The following is a 26,687-nucleotide window of genomic DNA, read 5'->3' as shown; positions in this document are numbered from 1 at the left end:
TCAGTGAAAATACAGTTTATTTTAAGAGAGGTTAAAATTGGACAGTGACCCACATACTGCTGGAAACCATTTTATCTTTCCAGCAAGGTTCCAGCACTTTTAAAAAGTTGTTTTCTTTTAACACATGTTAGACCTCAAAATAACATGACGCATCACCCTTCTTCTGTGTTACATTAAAAGTAGCAGAGAAAATGCTACTAATGTCATTTACAGAAGTAGTGAGAATGATCTCTTTTTATCAAAGCATCTGACAAACCTAACAGAACCTGAAACACATATTGAGCAGTATAGAGGCAACGAACCGGTAGATGTAGATTGCTTATAGTGTCAACTTTATCATTAAGTCTTGTAATCAGTCTAAAGGCCCATTTATGCTCTCTTAGGTACATAGATAGCAAAGTCTGTTTCTAACATTGTCATACTTTCATGTGTCTTTTGTGTTGCCATGGTTAAGTTAATTTCTCCACTAGTTAGCAGTGTTAAGCTCAGAGTTTGCTTCCTGATCCTCCTCTTCTTCTTCACTGGTTAGTTTCTGCTGGTGTCAGCTATTTTGCTCAGTAATGCCCCCATGATTTGCAGTGGTATTGCTCTGTCTTCTGCGACAAGCAACGGATAGCTAAGCTCCCTGAAAACAGGTCAAATTACTGACACAGAAGACAGACAAAACTATCGGTCCTTCTGCGTATCCTTCTTCTGCATCAAGCATAAATGGGCCTTAACCTATATCATCTTGATATGCTAAATAAAGTTTAATAGAGGAAAACAGCAGAGACTATACACTTGCTGCGATGTAAGTGAGTTCTCAGACAGCACCCATTTTGGGAAACAAGATACGCTGATATACCAGACACTGATACCTCATTTGGGAATTCACAAAAACATGGACGTCAGTAAAGAACCTGGGACAGGGCCGTAAGGCGGAGAGGCCCAAGGCCTCCCTGGCCACCTGAATTTTGACACCTTCACTCAGCACTCAAGTCATCGGACCCTGCCCATTTTTTCCTTTGTTTGGATCTCAACTGCACAACTGTACAAACACAAACATCTGCAAAGGTAGTACTGTCATGATGGCACACTGTCTCACAAAGTTTTAAAAATACCAGGCAACCTGCCACGGTTAGTAATCATAGTTCTCCTTTCATCAATCCAGCTCTGTGGATTTATAAAATCTGCACATGAGAATTGTGTACGGTAATCTATAATGAATTTAAGTTTAATCTAATTTACCACTTACCATTATATAGACATTTCTTAATAAATGTGTACATCAGTTTTTTAAGTTAACAATGAATCAGATACATTGCTTTATAAATCATGACTAAAGTAAACTGGCTGTTTCACTGCATTAAAATTTAATTGACTTATTTGAAAAGAATAATGGATACATCAATAATGCAAGTAATTGTTACAGATGAAACAGAGTTTCTTTGTAAAGTCAGTGGATTTGTGGCAGTATGTAGAAACGAATAATCCTGAGTGAAATTTAATGACAGCTTAAAGTGCCTGTAGTAGATCCACAGGCAAAGATAATCAATCTGAGTTTACAGTTGGGGCCAGGCTGGTAGCTGCTGGTTTTTGTAGCCATAAGTTCTTACTAAAGTTCCACAGATGGGCACACAAGACTTCAGAGCAGCGCGGGTCACTTTGTTGTAGTTTGCACGCCACCTTCTTGATTCAACATTAAAGTCTAGCTGGATCTAAAAACATTTGTTAAAAACTAGAGTAGACTGATTATATAACCTATTTTTTCCTTCTTCCACTAAGATCCTAGCACAGGACCTAGACCTCTGTCTAGGTTCAGTGGGCATGCTGTGTCTAGCACACATTAAGTTTGAACCTTCTACAGTACAGGCTCACCTTTTAATCACTACTGCTACTATTTTCTTTTCAAAAGGTTGTTTTAGAAACTACATGTCAGTTTTCTCTCAAAGGTGAATCTGTTAAACATATCAGTTTCCTCTGATACACTGTCACAATGTGTGGAGAGCAATTTACAGAACAGGAGACAGCTGTCATCGACTTGAACTTCAGAACCGAGTCTCAGAGCTCCCTCTCTTCAGTGCGCTGCTATTAAACTCATCATGTTCAAAACTCAAATTATTATGTGACCTGGATATCATTAGCAGCTTCTCACGCTTACTGTAGTCTCGCCGCACTGTGACAGATGGCAACACATCCAAGAGCCACTCTCCTTGATCTTCTCTGTCATCGAGCCGCATGTAGCCTTTACTGCTGCTCCGATTTGCGGTATGGCTGCGGCTGCTGTTGCTGCGGTCGAGTCGGGGCCAGCTGGGGTGCTTCCGCTGCTCCTGGTGCACACTAAGCATGCTGGGATCGCGCTCCAGATCCAGAGATTTGGAATGACTGTTGAGCATGTGCAGAGAGGAATTGGAGCCAAAGTCACTCCTGGCTGCTCCTGGAGAAAGCCAACAGCCTGAGGTAGAGGAGGGAGCTGGGGAGAGGGTGGATGAAGAGAAGGAGGAGCAGCGGGAGGAAGAGGAGGCAGAATTGCTCCGATGTAATCCTGGTGGTTTGAAGGCCTTTGCAATAGAGGCTACAGGCACCACCAGAGACTCCATGGAGCTCATGGGTTTTGACCTCTCTCCATCTCTTATCTCTCCCCCTCTGTCCTCTTCAGTGATCGCCTCCATCTCTGGTTCATCAATTACACAGTTGTTGAGTTTTATAACAGGCAGAGTAAATGCAGAGATAGAGGAGGAGACAATAGACCCTGCATGGTGTCCTCCCTTTTCACCTTCTCCATCCACTGACCATTGGTGGCGCATTGAATCAGAGCGACCCAGCCCAAGCCCGGGACCGGAAAATGGACGGTCCTTATACAGCGGTGCCAGCAGCCCGGCAAAGTTACAATCCAACTTAGCCTCTCTATGTCTCTGAATCTGCTCGTCCCCAAGCAGTACCTCCTCCTCTTCTGTTGATCCTCCTCCTCCACTTCCAGCCCGAGAAGAGAAAGCCAGGAGGGAGTTGCTGGCTAAGCGTGCTGCAGCATCAGCTCCGAAAGTTCGAAGATCGCCTGCTTCCCTTCCACAGGTGCTGTTGCGGTAATACTGTTCTTTTTCTTCTTTCTGCCTGAGGCGATGGATGTCGATGACCGTAGAGTACATGTCTCTCATATGAATTATCTAACAGAGAAAAGGTAGGTTAGTAGTAGCAGCTGTAGTATTCAATTTGTGATATCTTGCATATGTTTGTTGCATTTAATTGTAACATAGAGAGCAATCAGACTTGTACACAATGTGGGTCATAGGGAACACACAACACAAATATACTAAAATTAAGGGGCCTGGTCAAAATTAAAACAGCTTTTATCACAGGGGTGTCCAAAGTCAGTCCTTGAGGGCCACAGTCCAACATGCCTGACTTAAATTAAATGGATCCAACAGCCTATGAAATTCTGCACAATGACATTTGAGTCATGTGTGTGGGAGCAGGGAAACATGGAAAACCTGCAGGATTATGGCCCTTGAAGACTGTAGCTGTACACCTCTGTCTTATCACGTTCAAAGCAAGAAACAATTTACTTCCAGGTAACATTCAAAAAATGTTTAAAGACAGGGTTATTATCTAAGAGGTCAAATAAATTAAAAACATTGTGTCCATACCACACAGAGGAGAATGTGCTGGTTGTGGTGTAGATTTATGGAATGGATTGAGTAAGGAGTTACAGTAAAGCACAAATTTAAATAAATTTACAAAGCAACACAAAGAAAAATGGTTGGGAAATATATGGTCAAGGAAAAGTTGTTGGGGTTGTAAATATTAATTGGTTCATGTCAACCACTGGGTGGAAGTCTGTATTAATCTAGTAATACTGGAGATAAGGGTTCATGAAGTGTGTTGGTAGCATTTGGTCTTCTCAGGATTATGAACAAAAAATGTGTCCAACTGATACAGTAGATTATTACATAATTATTTAAAAGGGGTAGAAATAATAAGTTTTTTTTACTCTACCTACTGCTTTTCAACCACATTGTTTTGTGCTTTTTGTTTTATTCTGTACATGTTTGTTTAAATTTGTGTTTGAAATAAAATAAGTGATAATGATGATGATATCAGAACATATAATTCAGACGTTTCAAAATGTGCACTCTGTCTTGAATCCCAGTTGTCTTGGAGTAGATGTTTGGACAACTAGAATGGGGGGGGTTAATCAAATAAAGTAGAGACAGAATAGGCCATATGAACAGAGAAAATGTGATAAAGAGAAAATTGCAGAGATGGTGGTGGAGGCATGTTTAGAGAAATCTGATCTGCATGTTTTCTGAAGATGGTGGATATAAATGGTTGCAGCGTACATGTCTTTCTCTTTGCAACCAGAGCACCTTAAGTGAATATGGGACAGGGAAGGAATAATAGTTGAAATATTTGTTTGGAAATATTCCTTTAGAAAGTTTTCTGCAACCAAAAATGAATTGGTTAATCAAATTTTTCTGATATTTGTCTGATTCCAGCTATTCTTTGATGCATGCTCTGGTATTTGGCTCCATGTGTGCATAGATCTCATTATTTCAGCCCAACCTTTGTTTCTCTGTCTCTGTTTTCATGAAGTATTGCATTGGCACAGATGAAGATAAAAATCCCAATCCCCATGGTGAAGGGCCCAAGCATCTTCATCCTCTCAGAGTGAAGATGTTGTCCAAGGAAGCGCATCAGGGTGCCACCAGTCTGCTCTGAAGTCGTCCCTAAAATTACAAATCAAGGAGACAATGGGCCACAGGGTTGAAGAATAGCTTTGAAGACTGATGTTATCAACGCCCTGCTCTGTTTTTACCTTGCGCATCATGGCTTGTGTTGGCCACATCATTTTCTGCCTTGACCCCAGCTCCACCTCCTGTTGGTTTGGTTTTACTGTGCGGCCAGTAACCCAGTGTCGCCATACCAATCCCTATAGCCAAAATTATTAACCCGAGGAAGAGGAAAAACCCAGAGGCCGAATAGAGGCGGAGCCTGCCACGCACCACCACAACGTCGCTGCGCCTCTTCCGCTTTCTAAATAAAATGAAGGACAAGAAAACAAAATTGGGATTTTGGATAAATAATTGATGAAAAATGATGATCTAACATCAGTTTGTACCAGACACTAATGGCAGTTCCACTGCAGCATCTCTACAGACAATAACAGTCGGCCCATTGTATGCTCTTGGCAAACAGTTAAAACAGCACTGTTGTTAATCATATGGTCATTTCACAGTTTTGTTGTTATTGTTGTTGTTTTTAAAGCTTGATTAAAAAAAACTTACTTTTTTTCTATTATTTTATTTTATTTTTTTTCCTTCTTCTTCTTCTTTTTTTCATTATTTCTGGAATTACCTGGGAGCAACCTCAGCAGTGGGGTTTCCCAAGCCTGGTGATGAAGGTGGTATGGGACGATGTTGAGAGCGGGCGGAGTCTTGGCGCTTTAGTTTGGCCAAGCCTGTGAGCACACCTGCTGCCGCAGTCATATTTCACCTGAAGATACACATCAGCAGGTAAATAGCTTTTTTATGATATGCAGTTTTCATATTACATATTCATATTACAGTATTAGACATCCATTTTGTTAACATCTTCTGACTCAGGAATGGTCAATTATCATATTAATAATAAACTATTATCAAGTACAGAACAAAAGGGATGATACTGAAGTAAGTAAATACAAATTAGTGATTAAATCAATCAACCCTTGCATCTCTTGGATCATAGCCAAAACATATGCTGTGCATGCCTCACTTGAGGAGAAATTTTGTATCCTGTTCTGAATATCCCACATGACATTTTAACACTGCTCCTTTTCCCACTTCAGTCACCCTTAAGGTGCTTAAGAAGCTCTCCAGGGGGTTGAACCGCAAAGAAAAATTTAGCAAGAAAACTACAGGTTTAACTCTGCATTTTCGGGGCCATAACGATGGTTCATGCTCTATGGAGTACATTACCATGGTAACTAAGATAAAAACCTAAGCTGCTCCACAGCAACTTGTATACAATAAAAGAGATGAACACATGTTAAAGCTATCACCAGTGTTGAAAAAGATATCATAATGTGAGATGTGTGATTGTATGAAACACTTATCAGTAGTCACACAGCATTTAAAGCACTCATGGTTAGAAGAATCAGAAATTTTTCCTGGTTGATAATAGCTAAAAGATTAAAAAAGAAAAAAAAAAAAAAAAACTGGTGGCCAAAAGAGTGAATTTCGCATCATATAAAACAACACAAAGCAAAAAAAAAAGAAAGAAAGAAAGAAAGAAAGAAAAAAATCATAATGCCTTCGAACGAGAGCTATATTTTGAATATAGGGACAATAAGAAGATTCTTCTTTTTGTCTGCTAAATTCTGGTTCAGCTTAATATCTAAAGCTGCATTCTTGTAAAGGTTAAAGGCTGTTATTCCTGCAACTCTATATACTTAGACAGTGAGTAAGGGCAGATGAACAGTGGCACAACGACAGCAAAAATGTTTCTTTTTACTCATAGCCTCAGGGACAGGTGAGTGTGTGTGTACATTACATAAAATACAGTTGCCAGCTAAACTACCCCACCCCCATTGCATTGCATTGTATTACTAATGCAAAAGGGGTTGACATTTTTTGCTCTTAACAGTCAATGAATAAACTAGTTAAACTAATGATTAGACTAGGCAAAAATATTATGCTAAGCACTGATTTGTTGGGTAATGTGTAAAAGAAACCAATGCAGGCAGCTTTTATACCTGACAGTGAGGGAGCAATTTTTTCTTGGTTTAAGAAGATGCCATTAAAAAAGAAAACAATACAATATTTGGTACATGTGCATATATATATATATATATGTAAATTAAGAAAAAATACCAAATGTCTCGGAAGGCACATCTGCTTAAGCAAAGCCCCAGTCTCTTATTTACTCTACATTATGAGGTGTAAAACACTTGATATTCAGAGTACAGCATATCCTACTCTCATGCAGACTGAACTGGTTCCAAGGATCATGTCTGTTTGTCTAATCTAAATGCATATCAGCTTGTGAGTGGAAAAATTTTCTTTTCCTGTTTAAAATATTTTGTCAGAGTAAAATTTACCATTGGTAATAATTACAAAACAAAACACAAGCAGTAACACAGATGTAAGCACACAAAAGAAAAAAAATAAATAAATAAAAAAAATAAATGCCCAGTATAATGTTTTTGTTTGTTTGCAAGAGATATTTTGGTATTTGCTGTTAGCCTTCAGGAGAACATTAGTGTTTAGGAGTGTGTGTATATGTTTGTTTGAATGTTGTACATTCACTATACATCAGTTATAGTACATTCACTCTAGCAGGATGTTTGTTTACTTTGTTCTTCTGTATGTATGACAAAAACAACTCAGACAATAAGGAAGCAGGATGATCACAGAAACATAAACATGGCTGCTAAATTCAGTATTGGGGAGTTCATTCATTTGAACTAAAAATCTATATTTTCTGCACTGGTGTTTTTATTGTTGTGTTTGCTGTCTTCATATTTTAATACAGTGGTAAAGACACATCATAATATTCAAATGAGTCATCTCTATGCTCACCAGATGCTCGGATGTCTATTAATAGTTTTTAGAAGAAGAGGGCTTAAAACAATCAGAGGCTTATTTCAAGAGCCTTCATTTGGGTTTAAATGCTTGTTAATCTGGGTTGACATGAACATTAGCATTGTCCTGTTGAGCAGTAAGAAGATTAAACCATGCTGAATACCATAAGTATTTACTTTAAATAGAAATATTAAGTATTTCTCAATCAATTTTGACAAATTATCAGATGTTGCCATGTTTATACATCTACAATAAGATCTTAAATTTAGATGAAAATATTAAACAGCTAATATAATGTTGCAAAAACCATCCCCAGCAGCTACAGCTAAGTGGCTGGAGACTGACAAGAAGGGAAACAGCAAACTAATTGTTATGACAACATTAACTTTACTTATACAATACCTCAAATTGTAATGTTTTATTATTTATTAAAAGTACAAAATGTAGGATTATAAACCTCTTAATAAACTGGTCAACAGAATTCACACAAACAAGTTTTTACCTAACCTCAATTGCCTGTGTTTTAGCATGCTAACAAGTAGCAACATGAGAGGGAGAAGTAGCAGAGGTCTTTCTTCCTCACAGTCAATTTTTTCACCTCTTGCTAACAGTATTAATGGTGTTAAGTGACCATTAGAAGTCAGGAGAGCAGTGAGCATTTGCTTTTAATTTGGCACAACTTTTCCTTTGTCAACAGGCCGTGCCAAGGGCTACAAGCTAGGGCCTGGATGCCAGCTAGAACAATAGCTTACCCAACATGATTTGATGCCTCATTATGTCCATGCTTTAGTAGTGTCTTTAGATAGCAGAAACAAACATCAGTTGCTCTGATATCCATCCGGAATAAACACAGTAGTTATAAAACAAAAGAACCAATGCTCAGGGTCGTAAGTGGCTGCTGTTTTGTCATGAGGAACAACCATGGTCCCTCTAAAGATAGATCTAAATTAAAAAAATAAACACTTAAAGGCATCAAGCTGATGCCAAGAACCAGTAGAGACAAAATGCCCCCTGCTGTGTCTGCTGACATTTCCACCCTCCTCGGAAAAAAACGTAGTACTTAAACTCACCACAGAGATGATGTCAATCATCTCTTTATAAAAGTTTTTTTTTTTAACACTAAAGGACAATGGAAATTTTAAAAGTTGAGAAAACAAAGCACTGTAATTTCAATTTTTAGTATCTAACATATCAATCAAGTATGCATATTTTAATGTGCAAGAAGAATGTGAAATAATTCTCTCTGTATTCCTGATGTTTTCTATAAGTCATGTTCATTACTACCTCTGCAATTTGTAAAACTTGCATAAGTGTTTGTATTCTCTTCTTAGTTTTCCAAGTAACATGCCAACATGTGAGCATGTGAGCATGCAAGTGTATGAAGATTATCAAGCATATTAACCATGGAAACAAAAGCAATGTTAGAAAAATTCTCAATGAACGACAGACTCTAAGATCGGGAAGACACAGCGGTTAACTGCAATTGCAGGATGCCACACAGAGTTTGAACACACAGGTTGCCAGACAATGTTGAACTGGCTCCTTAGCTGTGTCTCAAACAGATAGTCACTATCTCATCAATACAAGATTTTTCCATCAAACATACATGACATGCATGTCTTTATTTGTGTTGATTTCCTGTTTCTTTCTAAATTTTATTTATTTTTTTTGTCTCTACATCACCATTTCAGTTTTCACTACAAAGACCAGTGGTAACCCCCCACCCCCTCTCTTCGCCTTGCCTCCATTCTTATTCTAAGACTGTGAGCTAATGCATTCTGGTTGTGACCCTGCATATTTTTTCCTTCCCATGCTTTCTTTTTCTACACTACTCATCTTGTTTCTCCTTGCTTATCTCACTCCTCTTCCTATCTTTTAAAATCGTCCTCCTATTTTTATTCTGTCTCTAATTTTAATTTAATTTTATTTGGTCACTTTCCTGTTTCTCGTCCTCCTTCTTCTTCCCTCTACATATTTTAAAGCAATAAAGCCAAAAAGCTCTGATAATTGGAATCAAAGTAGATGTGAGTCACACAAGACCAGACATTCTCTCCCACAAGCCCCTTTTCTCCTCACATTTTTATGTATTTTTTCCTCTGTCAATCATCTCTCTGGTAATAGGAAAGTGTTTTATCACAGATGGTGAATCACACAGGGATAAACACAAGTAGCCACTTTTCTCAGGTTTGCTGAGGTCCCGCTTGCTCTGGCTCGATTATCTCATTTCATTACTTAGTGTGTGTCAAAAAGAAATCCACACAAGAGCAATGGGAGAGATTTCCTCTGTTTACTTAAACAGGAGAAAGGGATGGATGTTGGTCAAGGAGAGAGGAAAAGAGTTGGGATAACAGAAGTGACAGCATGACAGCAGGAATATGGTAACAGAAGAAGGGGAGCGAACAGGGAATATAATAACAATTACTAATTATTAATTGCATCTAACAAGGTGCAGCATTAAGTAATGACAGTAAAGGCACATCCTGCAGAAAAAGCTGCTCTTAGATGATGATTGGCAGAACGAGGATGGAAAGGCGATAAAGGACAGGAGAGTGCAATGCTTTTCCTAGCAGTGATGAAAGGACAGTAAAGGGAGACAAGCTTACTGCATCTGTACTGTAGTTTTAACAAGTCTGGAGTGCGGAACAAGTGGAGCAGAGAGAAAAAAAAATGCTATCGTAACAGACACAAAAGTAGCTTAATGAGAAACCACTCCAGTGCTGATACAAAGAGGTTTTTTCTCCTGACAACAGCCTGAGATGTCAGAATAAAATAACAAATTAATATTCAGTAAACGACCTCAGCATTGAACAGGCTGATCATGCTGCAAGCAAGCCTCTTTCGGTGCATGAGTAATAAACATATGGAGATCTTGTATTAGTCTTTAAAAAGATAAAATATTAACATCTACATCTGACAGTCTAGAATGTTGTAGTAAGTCGGATAATGCTGTCATGATTTTTAAAATACAGCCAACTTTTTTTGAAAATGATTATCGTCAAGTTAATTTTTTAAGTAGATTTTTCATGCTGGTTTGAAGGTTGTGTTCCTCAAGTAATTTCTAGTAAGGTGCTTCTCCAATAACAAACACTGGATCATCAGTGACCTGAAAAATCTGCTAAACATAAAAAAGAAAGCCTTCAGGGAGAGAGACAGGGAGTTATTGAAAACAGCACAAAAACACTTCACCTCCACAAGCCCACAGCTTTCCTGTCACACCTCCACTCTGTCACCCTGCAGCTCAGTCATGGACCTTAACACAGCCTCATCTCCCTCCACATCAGAACATACTGAGACCTTCTCTGCCTCCACCTCTAGCCTGTCGCCTGCAGTCAAGGGAAGAAGCAACCGGAGAGACTGAACCACAACAAGGCTGCAGGTGCAGATGGTGTCAGACCAGGGTTCTGAAAACCTGTTCAGAACAACTATGTTGGATTCTTCAGCACCTCAGTAACCAAGTGAACACCTTTCAGGGCCAATTACAGTTTGCATATCATAATGGGCTTGTGGTTGCTTCAGAGAGCCCACTCTCATCTGGACCAATCAGGCAACATTTGAGGATCATGTTCTTTGATTTCTCAAGAGCTTTAAATACAATCAGCCTGCTCACTTATGTGAGAAGCTCCATAAATTCCAGGTGGATACCTTTGTCGCCACCTGGATTTATGACTACCTAACAAACAGGCCACAGTTTGTGAAACTGAAAGGTTGTGTGTCTGGGAGGGTGGTCAGCAGCACTGGAGCACCACAAGGTAATGTATTCTCACCATTTCTCTTCACACTGTACCTCTGAGTCCTGTCATCTGCAGAAATACTCTAATTACTCTGCAGTTGTTGGATGTATCAGTGATGGACAAGAAGCTGGGTACAGAGAACTGGTCAGTCAACTTGTGAGATCACCTCATCTTGAACACAAACAAAACAAAAGAGATAATTGTTGACTTCAGGAGGAACAAGAGTAAACAAAGCACTGTCTGCATCCTGGGATAAGAGGTGGAGGTGGAGAAGAAATACAAGTATCTTGGAGTTCAGCCAGACAATAGATTAGACTGGAAATGCAACACAGAAGCATCTAAAAGAAGAGACAAGGTAGACTCTACTTTTTAAGGATGCTAAGGTCATTCAATGTCTGCACTAAGATGTTGCACATCTTCTTTGAGTCTGTTGAACGTCCAATCAGCTTTGAGCCATCTGTTGGGGAAGCAGCATCAGAGACAGAGACTTAAAGAGACTGAACAAACTGATCAAGAATAGGCTCTGTGCTGGAGATAACTCTGAGGCCACTGGAGATGATTGTCCAGAAAAAAAACGCTGCACGAGCTGCTGAAAATATTAGACCATTCTTCACAATGTCAACATCACATCAAAGTGAAGATCAAGTGCTCAGTGTAAGGCTTCATCAAGTCTGAACTGACATGATAGAGACAAAATTGTGTTATTTTGTGGAAAATTCAAATACGGATCTTCACCTCCTGCCAAAAAGAACTCATAAATAATGCAAAATCAACCTCTTCATTTACCATGTATGATGTATAATGAATTAGCAGCCTTGTGATCATCTCGGTAGTGACTAAATTGCTTTTGTTGTTAGTCATTCCAGGCTCACTATATGAGAAGAAAACATAAAGCATTTTAATGTCCATCATTAGTTCAGAAAGACATTTATGTTCAATATATTTCCACTTCATCACAACTTTTAAAGCAGGGGGTTCCCTCACTACGTTGCAACCTTCCTTGCAATTACTTTGTCTTTGAGCAACGACATGAATTTTGTAACAAGTTTCCTTATCTATAAGAGACCTCACATGAGGTACTGTCCCTATAGCAACTACATGTGCTGCTGCTAGGTGACATGTTTCTATAGCAACTACCAGTTGTGTGCACAGGAATGACAGGTATGTCGATACACAGGCTTTCACTGTGTATCATTTTATTTATTTATTTTTTTACATCGCATATGTGTTGCACTGATTTCACTCTTCAAGTTTCAAAGAGGTGTGATTGAGGGAGGGAGGAAAAATGGGGTCAACAAAGGCTGTTGGAGTAGAGTAAGGAGGGTGAATGAAAGCACATGAAAACTGACAAGTGGGCTGGCACTAGGAGAAAGTGATGAAGGAGGACAGACCTGCATTCAGGTTGTTGATTACATCTTGCTTCTTTGATTTGTGCTGAAGCGTTGCAGCTCTCTAACACACAAGACAAGAAAAAAAAAACTGTGAGAGGGGAAGAGAAAAGTGAGCAAAGCAGGATGTGATAGTGTGAGAAACTAATAAATAAGTTAGGGTCGAGGGTAAAAATGTGAGACCAGAAAGAGAATGCCTAAGGGGGAAAAGATGGGAAGACAGACATACAGGAGGTTCCTTGATCTACTTTACAAACTCCAGAGACTTTTTAGACTCTTGAAACAAGGTGAGAAAAGTTTGTCTCTTATGATTCAGGTGGCATAAGAAAGACAGACATGATAGATGTGATGAGAGAGGGACAAGCTGGGGAGATCAAAACTAGCTTTCAGCCCTGTATCCTGTTGTAGCTACAGTGGAAACTTTCTTGATGTTTCTGTCAAGCTGAAGTTAACTGAGATCAATAAAAAGCAGTGTCAGAAGCACTTTTTTCTACATGAACTGGGCTTAAATTGAGAGCCAGACATCCCTCCCCTCTATGCTGCATAAGCTAAGGTCACCCTCTTACTACCACACAGCAAGACTCCCTTCAAAACACTAATAAATACTCAGTCCCCATGGTGTGTGTATTTCCTCTGTGAGTGTGAGGGCTAAACTGAGGGTGTTAAGAATAGCATAAGGTGTTCTATCATCTGGTCTCATGAAAGGTTTAGCTTTTTATGATTCATGACATACAGCTTTTTTTGTTGCTATTTTGCCGTCTCTGTCATGCAGCTTTAAAAACTGAATGGTTTATTAGTCAAGCATTTTAATATTGGGGTCAAGACTGAGTGCTTTGATGTACACCTACACAGTCCAATACTACAATACTACAACTCATCTCATGACTCCATAGTACAGCAGCTTTACTACTGTACCATGCAGAAGTCTTGAGCCACTCCTCTTCATGAATTATATTTACATGAAAATGGAAAATCTGGGCAAAAATGAATTGAAACACACAAATGAAAATGGAAACATGGTACATGAACAACTTTGCTTCTTAACACAGCACAAACCATCAGCGTTCTTGTCATTTCTTAGTCTTCCAGAGTAATTCTCCAGACTGTTCAAGGAGATTTCAAAGCTCTTCTTTAGATGTTGCTGCCTTTTGTTCTTTTCTCTGACTACCTTACATTGCTTTAATATTTTTATGGTCTTAGCTTTAGAAAGAATTAATCTCTCCATTGAACCTGTTGTCACTAACCTGTTACTTTGCATTCCTCGGTCTTTTCTCCTTGTTTCTCTTTCTTAAGAATGGTTTTTGACAGCCACCCTTCCATGCAGACCATTTCTGATGAGGTTCCAGTGAACAGCAAATGGATCAACTCCAGGTCCAGATACATATCTCAGCCCTTGTGATAGGTTTTTGATGGATTTTTGTTTTGTTAATATTATTCCTAAAGACATCTATTCCTGGTACTGTTCATCTGCACTCTTGCCATTTTCTGTTTTTTGACCTTATAGAGCCCAAAGTAAAATATTGTTTCTGAGACATTGTTAATCAATTGGTAAACACAATCTGAAACTTGTCTTTGGCCTCCTAATAGAGACCGGAAAACAGAAGACTACACTATAATAATTTTGACATATCACACAGTAATCAATGGTAAATATCCCCCCAAAAAATTTTTTTTTTTTTTTTTTTTTTTTTTCCATTTTGTTAAAGTGCCAAATAAAGACCTCATATTAAAGAAAATGGACTTTTCTTACAATTTTTTATGGGTCGGGCCTTAAAGGGTTAAGGACACACTGCAAAGCATGCTGATATATGCCAACCTTTCAGCAAATAGCTCTTTCAGAGTCATATTGTGGGATTTATGTCCATCAAACTGTGTTATTGTTGACATTTCTTTTTGTAGATGCACCTAATAGGATGGAAGCACAGTAGATGTTTGTGTGGCAGGCTGCTAGTAACAAAATTCCTAAAGATACGACTTCAGATTGGTTCTTTGTTTAGTTTCCTGCTATGTGTCGACAAAACACTGGCTCACACCATAAGTAAGGTGTCTCTTTTATGTTTGAATGATTCATATGTCAAAGAAAAATTTTTGAAAGAGCTTCAGGAAGCCTGGAGCAAAATGGTTGCAGAACACTTTAGAAGATTATGAATCAGGTTTTTTGGAAGCAAAATGTAAAGAAATTATGTGTCTCCAGACATTTTTGCACAGCACTGTAACACGTGACAGTATAAAGTATATTCATGTGCAGCATTCATTGCCCTTATGTTATGATACTGTATACTTATAACATTGAAAATAACATGTTAACGATGTTATCTTTAAAGGCGTTGTTGTTACAGCATTAAATTCTTCAATTGCAATCAATTTTAATCAGGACAGACTGCACTACTTACCGCTGTCTTGCTCTTTTCTTTACTTTTTCCATTTTTATTATCCATGTTTAGTCACTGCCAGATAAAAATGTTTAAAAACCTGCTCTCTCCTCTTTGTTTATATGAGCTGCACCGCTACTCGTGGTAAGACTAAGAGGTGGGGGTGGATCCCCTTTAGGTAGTTCTCTACTGGTCAGTCACTGTCAAAGGTTGATTTTCCTGCTCCACCAGGAAGTAAAGACAGACAGAGAATGTGGAAACCAGAGATGAGATCGTATACGACATAAACTATGACATGGATTACTCATGATGTGTCCTGCAGCAGCAAATCTGTTTCTCACAACCAGACATTTCACAAAGTCACTTTGTTCCTTCCTGAGGTGGTTTTCTAGAATGATCACAAAAGTCCTACAGCTACTCTTCTTAAATATTTTTTTTATGTATTGTGCAATATTTCTTTATCTTTCCCCTTTGATTTAGATCTATCTATATACTGTCTTTAACTGCCTCTTTGCATCTGCCAATAAGAAGATTCAAGACTTATATTTAAATGTTTGTGCCTTCCTATCTACTTTCATCTGGCTACTTTGGCTAGCCAGCAATGAAAATGGATACAATCCCTGACCAGATCAGCACGTGTGGACACAACTGATATAACTACTGGCAAGTTTGTAGATGAAAGATTTCTAGTCAAGTCAGTACTTAAGGCACTAATTCTGCAGATTAAAATTAGTTTAATTTCCATTTTAATTTACGTCAATGTAAGTTTATATGGGAACAGATAAGAGTGTCGGAGAAAATAATAGTGCAAGCAGACGAAACGCATAATGAGTGTTTGCAATTCAGTCCTACAGACTCACGGTCACGGGTGAGTCATCTGTCTAGAGAATATGTCACTCTGTTTTCACACTGACCTTTTGGCAGCATATTTCCTGATGCAGCCACTCGAGTGTCCAATCCTGCACCGTCTTCACTATTTAGTTTGTTTTTTCCTCCCCTCATTATATTGATGATACATACTGTTTTTCTTTTCTGTCTCGCATCCTTCACACATAATCAGTGTCAGTGCCTTCTAATAAATTCAGCTCTGCTCAATAAATTAACTTTTGAAATTGAATCATTAGGTGCTTGTGCCAGGCATATGTGTGTGTGTGTGCGTGTGTGTGTGTGTGTGTGTGTGTGTGTGTGTGTGTGTACGTCTGTGTGTGTGTGTGTGTGTGTGTGTGTGTGTGCTAGAGTGAGACCCCCCTATTGATTCCAGTGACATGATTCATCTGTTTTCCTCACAGTCTTGACTGTCAGTCACTCATCCAACAGTGTCCAGTGGTGGGACACCTTGGACCTTTACGAAACTCCATACTTTTAATTAAACCAGTAATTAGATTGTGATGTTTTGATTTCCACAAGTTTCTATTCAGTCTCCTTATTTAGGTTAGGAATCTCCTTGAAGGTCTCTTGCACTAGTCACCTCCTTGTGGGTCTGTGCAGTGACAGTAAGAAGGAATTGCTGAGCTACCAGAGAGGTATTTAAACAGGATTATCCAGCTAGCATGATATCTATGAAGGAGGATTAACTGACATGTCACTTGACTTGCTAATGATTCTCAAATTAAAGAGATCCAGCTTTCTATGAAGTGTTTGGCAGATGTCTCACTGTGAGCTATTTGGCTCAGCGAGTTACTCCAGTTCTTTAAACAGCTCCCAAGATGAAAGTTACTCTTGATTCAGCATCATTTGACTTGTGCTGCTCAATAAAAGCAATGATAGAGCATCTGTTGTGAAAGTGCCCCTCAACTCAGAAGTTTTTTTATTTTTTGTTCATTCTCTTTGAATGTTTTACGTTGAATGTACAGAGAGAAGTTGGCCAATGAAAATGAGCATATAGGTAATTTATTCATTCATTTAAATAATTTTATTTAAGAATATTTTATTTAAAATGGGGCAAGGATAAAAAATATAATCATGGTCTTGACTAAAAGACGTCATTTTCATAGCACAACATTCAATGATTTTTAGAATTCACATGCAGTTGCTCTTACAACCACTAGAGGTCGCATGTTGTTCCAACATTACTACAGGCATAGATTATATCTGCATGCATGAACACATGACAATATTTTAGGAAGAAGGACAGTGTCCTCTTCAAGAAGGCAGGATGATGAAGAATTTTGAAGCCTCTGCATCCATGGACCCCATCTTCCTTTTTAAAAGAAGTCTCCATGGAGCATACACTGAAAATTGTCTTTTTCTGCCAATTTCACACAGGCACTGTAGGCCTGAAGTTCGTAAAATGTGACTTAAAGGAGATTTAAGCGTGAGCACAAACTAAATCAGTTCTACCAGACATGAACCTGATGCTGCCGGGACAGGGAGCAATCGAGAGGCACATTATGAAATCAGTGTAAACATCTCTTCCAACACTGGTTTAAATTTTTTTAATCGCTTTCTAGATTTTTCTGTCCTTCTGTAAAGCATCACAGTGCAAAGAGATGTCTCTCCTCCAAGGAAAAATTGTTGCATCATTTTTCCTGCTTCTCAAGGTTTAAATATCACTAGTTAGCATTTTTAAATGATGATGCAGATAGCAGTCTTTGGTTGTGTGTTTGTCTTTTTTTTTTTTTATTTGGCAGTCACAAAGTTTAAGTCTTGTTAGTAATCACACCACCAGCTAATGAGGTTCTAGATGCAGAACAGTAAAATGGGTTAAAGTGATGATAAATGCAAGTGTGGATTCAGATCTTAATAATCTAACTGTTAAATGAGTGAAAATATATATTGTATCCATATTTGACAGCGCCCCAACTTGGTGGTTATAACACATGAGTTATTACATGACAGCTCAGGTCAAGAACTCTTTATAACAGTTGGTCCCATGTCTTTAGCCCCTTTTGTTTTTTAGACACATTGTAAATGAGAAAAAAAAGTTGAATCATTAATCAGAGAGAGACGGCCGATTTACATGTCTACCATTTAGAGGTGGAAAGTAGTTCTCTGGCCTGGTGCTTGTCATAATTTTGAACCTTTGGCGCCTAAAGGGTTAACAGGAAGATACGAGATTGCTGTGGGCCACACCATAAACTAACAAACAAAAAAGCTAAGCAATTAGCCACCAACAGCTGTAACTTGCACCGACACACTCTGTCCTCTTACCACACACACGCAAAGGGAAAACAGGAATAGAACTGCCCCCTTAACTGCCAGCCAGACAGAGATTTTAAATAAGACGTGTTATCGTTCACTGCATTGATTGAGCTGCTGACATGTTCAATCACACTGCAAATGACACTACTACAGTAACAGAATATTTTGATCTCAGCTGAACTTATTTTGTGAGCATGGTAACAGTCTAAACATGGTAATTACAAAGAACATGTCCCAGTTTATTATAGTATGAACTATGTTGACCAATATCAATAATACAAAACAAACATATTGTAGTGGTTGCTGTGGCTGGTCCGCTGTGGGTGGGTTTGTTTGCATATTTCCCATCATACGTTTGGCAAGCCTTACGCTGGCACCCTAAGTTAAGTGTATGTGTGATTCCTTAAAACTCTGCCTGGCTTTGTCTTTGATTTCTGTTAAATTACTGTTATATATATATATATGTCATAATGTAAGCTAAACCTTAGACCACATACTTAACCATAAATGAGTTGAGACCACACCCAACAGCAAACATCTACCAGTTATGTTTAACAACGACAATAACATGTGATAGTTTTCTTTTTTAACTTTGCCTTAAATTAAAACTGTCTGAGTGACAAAGATGTTCAGACGTTGCTCACGTCTTTTGTTTTTGGTTGTTGTTTATATATATATATATATATATATATATATATATACATATATATTCACAATATATATATATTCACAAATTTCTAATTTTATTTTATCCAAAAGTATTTCATGCATATTGGCCTGTCATGGGGCTGAGTGGTGAACTGTTAAAAAATTACAAATATTTCCCCAAAATGAACCCCAAACATCAAATAATATACAGTCCCTGACAAAAGTCTTGTCGCTTATCCATTTTGTAGAAACAAAAGCTTATAACCTGACTTTAAATTCATCGATTGGTTTTAGAAATGTCTCATATGAAAGCTAAAACCCTCCCAAATTATGCTCAATATACTAAAATAAATTTGCTTCACTGAAGAAAGATTGATCATTTAATGAACACAGAAAGGTCAGATTTTGGCAAGACAAAAGTCTTGTCGCCTACAGAAAATTGAACAAATAATTTACTTCAAATACAAAAATATGTTGCATAACATCAGTGAATTAAGTAGTAGTGCTGTGAGATCCATATTCAGTATCTTGTATGACTTCCATGAGCTTGAAGGACTGCATCCATGCGGTTCGACAATGATTCATACAATTTGTTGATGAAGTCATCAGGAATAGCAAAAAAAGCAGTCTTACATGCCTCCCAGAGTTCATCAAGATTCTTTGGTTTTGCCTTCCATGCTTCCTCTTTCATTCTACCCCAGACATGCTCAATGATGTTCATGTCTGGTGACTGGGCTGGCCAGTCCTGGAGCACCTTGATCTTCTTCGCCTTGAGGAACTTTGATGTAGAGATAGAAGTATGTGATGGAGCACCATCCTGCTGCAAAATTTGACCCCGTTTATGGTTGGGAATGTAAGAGGTAGCTAATACTTCTTGATATTTTAGGCTATTGATATTGCCTTCCACCCTGCAAATGTCTCGCACACCCCCATACTGGATGTAACCCCAGACCATGATTTTTCCGCCACCAAACTTAACTGTTTTCTGGGTGAATCTTGGATCCATGCGGGCTCCAGTAGGTCTCCTGCAATATTTGCGGCGGCTGTGATGTAATTCAACCGAGGATTCATCTGAGAAATCCACCTTCTGCCACTTTTCCAGTGTCCATCCTTTTAGCAGGCTGTGGGCCTTGGCAAATGCCACACGGTTTTTTAATTGCCTTTTGTTTAGAGCTGGTTTCTGTGCACTGATTCGACCATGGAGGCCATTTCGAGACAGGATTCTACAAACTGTTCTGGTTGACACAGGAACTTGAGGTGACCAGGCCTGGTGGAGCTCTGCTGCAGTGGAAAAGGGGCTGGCCTTGGATTTTCGAAGCAACAAACGGTCCTCCCGAGCAGTTGTCTTGCGGGGTCTGCCGGACCTGGGCTTGTCAAAAACATCTCCAGTCTTTTCATATCTTTTTCTTATTCTTTGTACTTGACGCTGAGACACATTGAAGGTGTCAGCCACCTCAGCAGTGGATCTGGTCTTCAGCCTCTTGATAATTAACGCTTTGGTCTCAGGGTGGATCTTAGGCATGTTGTCAGAGGTCAAGTTGCAGTTGATGTGAAGGTCTGGTGTGCTGGGGTTCTTTTTATACACACCCACTAAGTGATTGATCAGTAACTGATCACAGGTGAGGCTGTAATCTAGGATTGGGTGCATCATATGACAAGGCGACAAGACTTTTGTCTTGCCAAAATCTGACCTTTCTGTGTTCATTAAATGATCAATCTTTCTTCAGTGAAGCAAATTTATTTTAGTATATTGAGCATAATTTGGGAGGGTTTTAGCTTTCATATGAGACATTTCTAAAACCAATCGATGAATTTAAAGTCAGGTTATAAGCTTTTGTTTCTACAAAATGGATAAGCGACAAGACTTTTGTCAGGGACTGTATGTAATGTAAAAAAATTGGGGCCACCACAAAGCAGTTCTGTTTAGGGCGCCCAAATGGTTAGCAGTGGCCCTGCAGTGAGCTATAATGAAGAGAAAGCAGGCTTGGTTGTAAAGTGATCAACTCAACCTTGGCACAAATTCTATACTGTAACCTCTAAGCTCAACTAATAAATAAATAAGTAAGGTTTTACTAAACCCCATTCTATCAAATACAATTAGAAAATGGCAAATGTGTACCCACTCACAGCGTGTCTCTTATGTCAAATCTGCTAACAAAACATCATCAGAAATGGACACAAATTTAAAATGTACCGCTGGAATTTTGCATCACGATTGGGAAAGGTTAAACACAACTCAGTTCTTACCTTTACAAAAGCTGAGTGCTCACTCTCACTGTACCCATTAGGAACGCAAAGGGATTAAGCTGTAACCTGGGGGAAAGTCAAAAGCCATCTTCCACTTTGAAGGCTACTTCAAGCGAGATGCCATGCCGGAGAAAATTAAGATGACAGTGCCTCCGTGCAGGGTTTGGAAGCTCCTCAGCTTACTAGATGATCTATCATTGCGATAGTTTGCTTGATTCAAACTCAAACCTGAGCGCTTCAAAGTGTCTTTTTAAAAAGGACTTTATTCAGTTCGGAACACGTTTTACGCCTTGTGGACGGAGCCGTGCGCACGCTCAAGATATCGAGCGCGATGAGACAGGCTAATTGTGACTGAAGGAAAATCCTTTTTCACATCAGTTAGCTTGCTTAAAGCCGTAAACGCTCGTGTTGAGATTCTCCAGTAGAGAAATTATCCTTGTTTTTTATGTGAGAGGGATGTGACGTCCTCGCTGGTTGGATCACAGTAACGCGTAAAAGTCGTTATCCTGGCGTCACCGTCCAAAAAAACCTTGATTTTTACCTTAAAACAAATTAACTAATCCCAAAATGTATTAAAGAAATATCAGCAGCAAGTAGTTTTGTTTTGAGAAAATTGATGTTCTGAAGAGTAAAGCTGGTTTTTGTTGGTTTTTCTTTTTCTTTTTTTCTTTTTCTTCTTTTTTTTTTAGTCCACTGATTCGGAGAGATGAGCGGTAGCTCCATCCAGTTCTTCTAAAAGCGCCTCTACACTTGTGGGATTGTGTGTGCGAGAGAAAGAGAGAGAGAGCGATAGAGAGCGAGCGAGCAAGCGAGAGAGAGAGACTTGTTTGCATGCACGTTTATAGGTAGTTAATGCATGCGCGTGTTTTATTTAGAAGGGAAAAAGGCGATGTGCTTGTAGAGCGCAGACTTCTTTTGAGGAAAATACCTGATGCGTAATGACAGAAATCGATCAGCCTGTTCTGTCAGCATAATTGCCTGTAAAAATGAAAAAGCGACAGAATTCTGAAAACTGAAGCAAACAAAGCGGAGGAATTTCTAAACTTCATAAGCAAGGGAAAGCTGAGTTTAATGTTTGGATGTGAAATGGCACCGTTTCTGCTCTATTTATGCGCATAGGCTATATATCAGATATTCAGGGGTTAGAACCGAGTACTGCTTTTTGTTTAACTTTTTGTTCCAACCACACATACACGTACGCACATACACAGCAAGAGAGGGCAGCAAAAACGTTGCAGATGTTGGCATGTGTCACTTCCTGTGTTTACATACTGGAAGTGATTCAATGAAAATACGCCCGCTTTGGCGAGGTGTGGAGAATGGAAGACAGACATTTCGGCTCATTTTCGAACCAGTCTTACAGTGTGTGGTACTGTGAAAAAGTCTTGAGCCACCCTTCGTATCTTTATTTTAAAAAATGGCAATGTGTAAACTTAATTGGAAATACAGTGTGGAAAGGAAACAAGGAGAAAAGGCTTAATTATACTAAAATGACACAAGAACTGGCCTGGAAATGGAGTAATGAATCATTCCCAGACTCCAGACCTCAACATAGTTGAAGCAGTGTTGATAGAGAACTGATGAAAATGCAGCAACGTCCAAAGAAAAGCTATGAAATGGCTCTCAAAAATCCTAGAGAACTATTCATGAGAAAGAAATGACAACAAAGATAGTCTGAAAGGGGCTCAGACTGTGCTGAAAAAGGTGTTCATTTCAAAAATTAACTTTTAAGCTTGCTCCACAAGAACAGCTTCTTGGCAGCCTTCCTGTCATGGAAGTCTTTGCTTGATTTTTCTCATATATCTTAAAGACATTAGTTCATCCCTTTTGAGATGATGTTTTTCAGGAAAATGGAAAATATGTGAAAGGATTCATTAAAACATGTGCAAATGCAGTTGGAAACCATATGTGAGAGATATTTATAATCACCTTTAAATCAATATTTGGTATGAGCACTTTTATTCTTCAACACAGTTTGTGCCCTCTGAAACAAGCTTTCTTGTCATTTCTTTAATTAGTCTTTAGGGATGTCAGGCTTCTTTAATGACATTTCAAAGCTCTTCTTTGGATGTTGCCTCCTTTGGCATGCCCCAGCTTTTTCTCCTTGTATACCTTCCTTAAGAATGGCTTCTTGTCAGCAACTCTTTCATGGATAGCATTTCTGAGGAGGCTTCAAAGAAGAGTAAATGGATCAAATGAAGGTCAAGATGTATCTTATAGGGCTCTTATCAGATTTATTTTCTGGATTTATTTCCTATTTCTTAAAGGTATCACTTTTAGATATAGATTGATTTCTTCTTTTATTGTCCACTTGTCCAGTTCCTTCACATATTTCAAACCCTGTGGAAATTTGCAAAGTTTTTAGCAAATATCTCTGGTAATCATCCTGTTGGTGCAAAAATATAATTTTATGGGTTTCAACTGTGCTATCTTCAGTGCTTTTATGTAAGCAACTGAAGAAACGGGAACAAATAAAGTGTCTTTGCAAAAAGCAACTTGTAACAAAGATACTATGTAAAATACTCTTTGCTAAGCTGTCCATGATATGTGGACTCTACGCCAGTTCTCTCCTTGAGCTTGGTGCCTTTTATGCTCTAATTAAAAACACATTCCTATGAAAGTGATCGGGTTCTAGGACTGGACTGAAAATGAGCAATAAAAGCAGTCATTATCTCGAGAAACATTTGAAAGACATTCATAAAGCCAGAACTCTTGCTCCAGACCAGTTTAAAAGACTGCAGGAAAATCTGGCTCATTGGAAATAAAGTATAAGAAAGAGAAAATCAGGCATTGCTCATGACAGTCCTGAATATGTGTATGTTTGTGTGCAAGGCAGAGAGAGCCCATTATTTGTTCAGATGTCTTAGATTGGGTTTGTGAGAACAGCCCAAGGGCAGCTGAACATTCTCAAAGACACACAATAAATTCCTTTTTGGACACAATTGTTCAGATGTTCAAATGGTCTATAAATGCCATCCTTGACCTTAAATGTGACATGTCTGAACTTAACCCCAACCATAGCTAATTATGAAACCAGCCCTGTACTTCGCACACAGGTTCCTAACTATTAAATAAAACAAAGACATTCAAGTCTTCCAATAGAATTTATCTTCTTTTTCTGTTTTGTGGGGTCTTGTGGAGCCTGTAGAAGATTCTGATCTGGCCATGCAGACTTTGACAGTCCCAGCAATTGCTGAAGTCACATCCCGTTGCAGTGGTCAGTCCAATTCTGTATTTACATTCCATGAAGGATCGAAATGAAAACATGCTGCAGAGGGGCAGCGAGGAACAGAATAAGAGCATGACAGAGAGAGAGTGTGGGAGAAAGAGGAGAGCAAAAACAAAGCCTTATATTGTTAACGGTTACATTTCTTGTTTACAAGCCCGTATGGTATTACAAGTTTTGCAAAAAGTGTTGACATTTTGTGTTACTCATTGTAAACAGCTGTGCATGAGAGTTTGGAGCTAAATAATTAAAGTGAATGTGCAATTAGTGCAGAGTAGAAAAATTTGGGAGGTGGAGGTGGAGAAAAAGTAGGGATTATAAGTTGGACAGAGTGCTTGAGCTTTTGGTATCACTTGAAATTAGACTGACAGGCAGAGCAGTGAAAGTCAAGGAAGTTTAGGAGTCATTTTAAACCCAGTGTTTGGAAAATTGGCAGAAGGAGAAGGGAGTGTGCAGACAAATGTCTCAGGGCTGCAATTAATGTTTTTTTTTTCCATTATTGCCTACTTATTTGTGCTTTATTTCCAACATTCGTTCTACTCCTGTTCATGCAATCGCTATCATCCCTTTCCTCATCACTTATGTTGTTGCTGCTTGTTTACCTTCCACAAATTACAAAGTATCACATGGTGTATGTGTCTCATCCAATACTGTACACTTGATAATTACAGCCTCTCTGCTCCAACAACACGCCATGCTGACATGTAGGTCAATGAACCTCAGGAGTGTCTCTCCCCCGCATTGTGTTTTCAAGTGATTTTTTTTAAAGGGAACTTAAAAAACAGAGATGCACTATGTTCATTTCTCTGCATCTCAAGCTGCAACACAGATTATTTAAATTGCTGTAAACACTCCCTCTACAGGAGCACTCTGTTGTATTATTTCTGTCAGTGCCATTTTTCATTGCATGTGTCATATCAACTAGGGAACATGCTTCAGACATATATACACAGTAGAAATGCAGCTGTCTCATTTGTTATGACTGAATTAACAAATGCAGGCCACCAGATTTACATTATGTTTTGTTTACCCTGTGCTCCTTGCAAAAGATAATTCATGGTTTTTGCCTTTTTGAGGTTCTGTTTGAGCTTCACTGTGAGCTTAATAATTCTTTAGTGCCTTGCAATGTATCCTAAATATCTTTAAACCCTAAAACTTTGTGTTTCGTTGATGCAAGAATTCACCTCATTGACAAAATATTTTCTAATTTTTCAAATTTAGTTCAGTGGCTTAAGGTTTTATTTGTCAATTATTATTGAATTTCCAATAGCAACTTTCACTCTTAAAGGCTAGTAATTTTCCTATCCAGATACTTACGATGCCTTCTGGATGACATTGTTTGACATCATAAAAGCCCAAATCCAGTTGACAAGAAAAAATAGCCAATAGCTGACACTGAAACTGGTATCCTACCCAAATTTAGGCCACCACATGTGGTCTGAAAGACACCCATGTGACAGGCTGAATGTAACTAAAAGTGTTCATTTTCACCCAAAATGTAGCCAGATTAAACTAGCTACTTAGCCTGCACTTAAGGGCAAATACCACCTTGTTCTTTGGACAGATTGTGGTGGAATAGTAGTTTTTCATGCTTATTTATACACGACTGGCCTCAATATCAAAACTGCCTACTTAATATTGTGACTTGGCATTGTGCAATGTAGCAAAAACTTCTCCCTCCCTTTGAGGCACAGACTCGACCTCTAAAGGTGTCCTGTAGTATGAGGCAGCAAATCTCTCAAATTCTCAGGTTTAGTGGGGTGGATCTAATTAGTTTTCCAACAAATCTCATCTAATACTCATACTGAGATCTTTTGAGACTCTCTTTTATGTCTAGTAGATTAGATTATTGTAATGCCCTGCTCTCTGGTCTTCCCAAAAAGTCCATTACAAATATACAACTACTACAGAACTCGGTGGCACGCATTCTGACGAGGACCAGAGGGCGGGAACACATTACACCAGTTTATAAATGGCTGCATTGGCTCCCCGTGCATTTCAGGATCGATTTTAAGGTTCTTTTACTGGTTTATAAATGTCTTAATTGTCTTGGGCTTTCTTATTTATCAGACCTGCTTTGACATTATGAACCCTCGCAGACCCTGAGGTCCTCTGGTACCAGCCTCTTAGTTGTTCCAAGAATGAGGACCAAAACATACGGCGAGGCCTCTTTCCATTATCACGACCCTTGTCTGTGGAGCAGCCTGCCAGAGAACACCAGGGCTGCAGAGACTGTTCATGTTTTTAAAAAGAGGAAACTTTTTAGCTTAGCTTTTAAGTGAATTTTATTTGATCTTAATTTATTTCATATAATTTTATTTCACATTGTTTTATTTCACATTGTTTTATTTTCACTTTACTGAACTTTATTTATTTAGTTATTTATAGTTGTTCTT

At 38.7% G+C, this 26,687-nt stretch overlaps 1 protein-coding gene across 2 annotated transcripts; it reads right to left on the bottom strand.

Annotated features, from left to right (window-relative positions):
* Positions 1 to 21,802, bottom strand: tmem200a (transmembrane protein 200A). 2 transcript variants are annotated; one of them, XM_041976360.1, is made up of 6 exons: positions 21,066 to 21,802; positions 12,661 to 12,721; positions 5,332 to 5,469; positions 4,793 to 5,010; positions 4,540 to 4,703; positions 1 to 3,143 (listed from the first exon to the last, which is right to left on the bottom strand). In XM_041976360.1, the coding sequence occupies exons 3-6, from the start codon at positions 5,460 to 5,462 to the stop codon at positions 2,028 to 2,030; spliced, it is 1,629 nt and encodes a 542-aa protein (XP_041832294.1). In that variant the 5' UTR covers positions 5,463 to 5,469; positions 12,661 to 12,721; positions 21,066 to 21,802; the 3' UTR covers positions 1 to 2,027. The 2 variants fall into 2 exon arrangements, with proteins under 2 accessions (XP_041832294.1, XP_041832293.1); XM_041976359.1 differs by lacking the exon at positions 12,661 to 12,721.
* Between the last annotated feature and the right edge of the window lie 4,885 nt (positions 21,803 to 26,687).

This window comes from Melanotaenia boesemani, chromosome 22 (genome assembly GCF_017639745.1).
Source record: "Melanotaenia boesemani isolate fMelBoe1 chromosome 22, fMelBoe1.pri, whole genome shotgun sequence".
Classification (NCBI taxonomy): domain Eukaryota; kingdom Metazoa; phylum Chordata; class Actinopteri; order Atheriniformes; family Melanotaeniidae; genus Melanotaenia; species Melanotaenia boesemani.
Note: the sequence above shows the minus strand (reverse complement) of the source record. Positions and strands in the feature narration are given on the sequence as shown.

Bases quoted from the DNA above. Each gene is read 5' to 3' on its own strand.
- tmem200a (XM_041976360.1), bottom strand. From the start codon at position 5,462: ATGACTGCGGCAGCAGGTGTGCTCACAGGCTTGGCCAAACTAAAGCGC. The intron at 4,704-4,792 runs GTAAAAACAGAG...TTGTAATTTTAG, and splicing joins CACAAGCCATGATGCGCAAG to GGACGACTTCAGAGCAGACT. The intron at 3,144-4,539 runs GTTGGGCTGAAA...TTTCTCTGTTAG, and splicing joins ACAGAGACAGAGAAACAAAG to ATAATTCATATGAGAGACAT.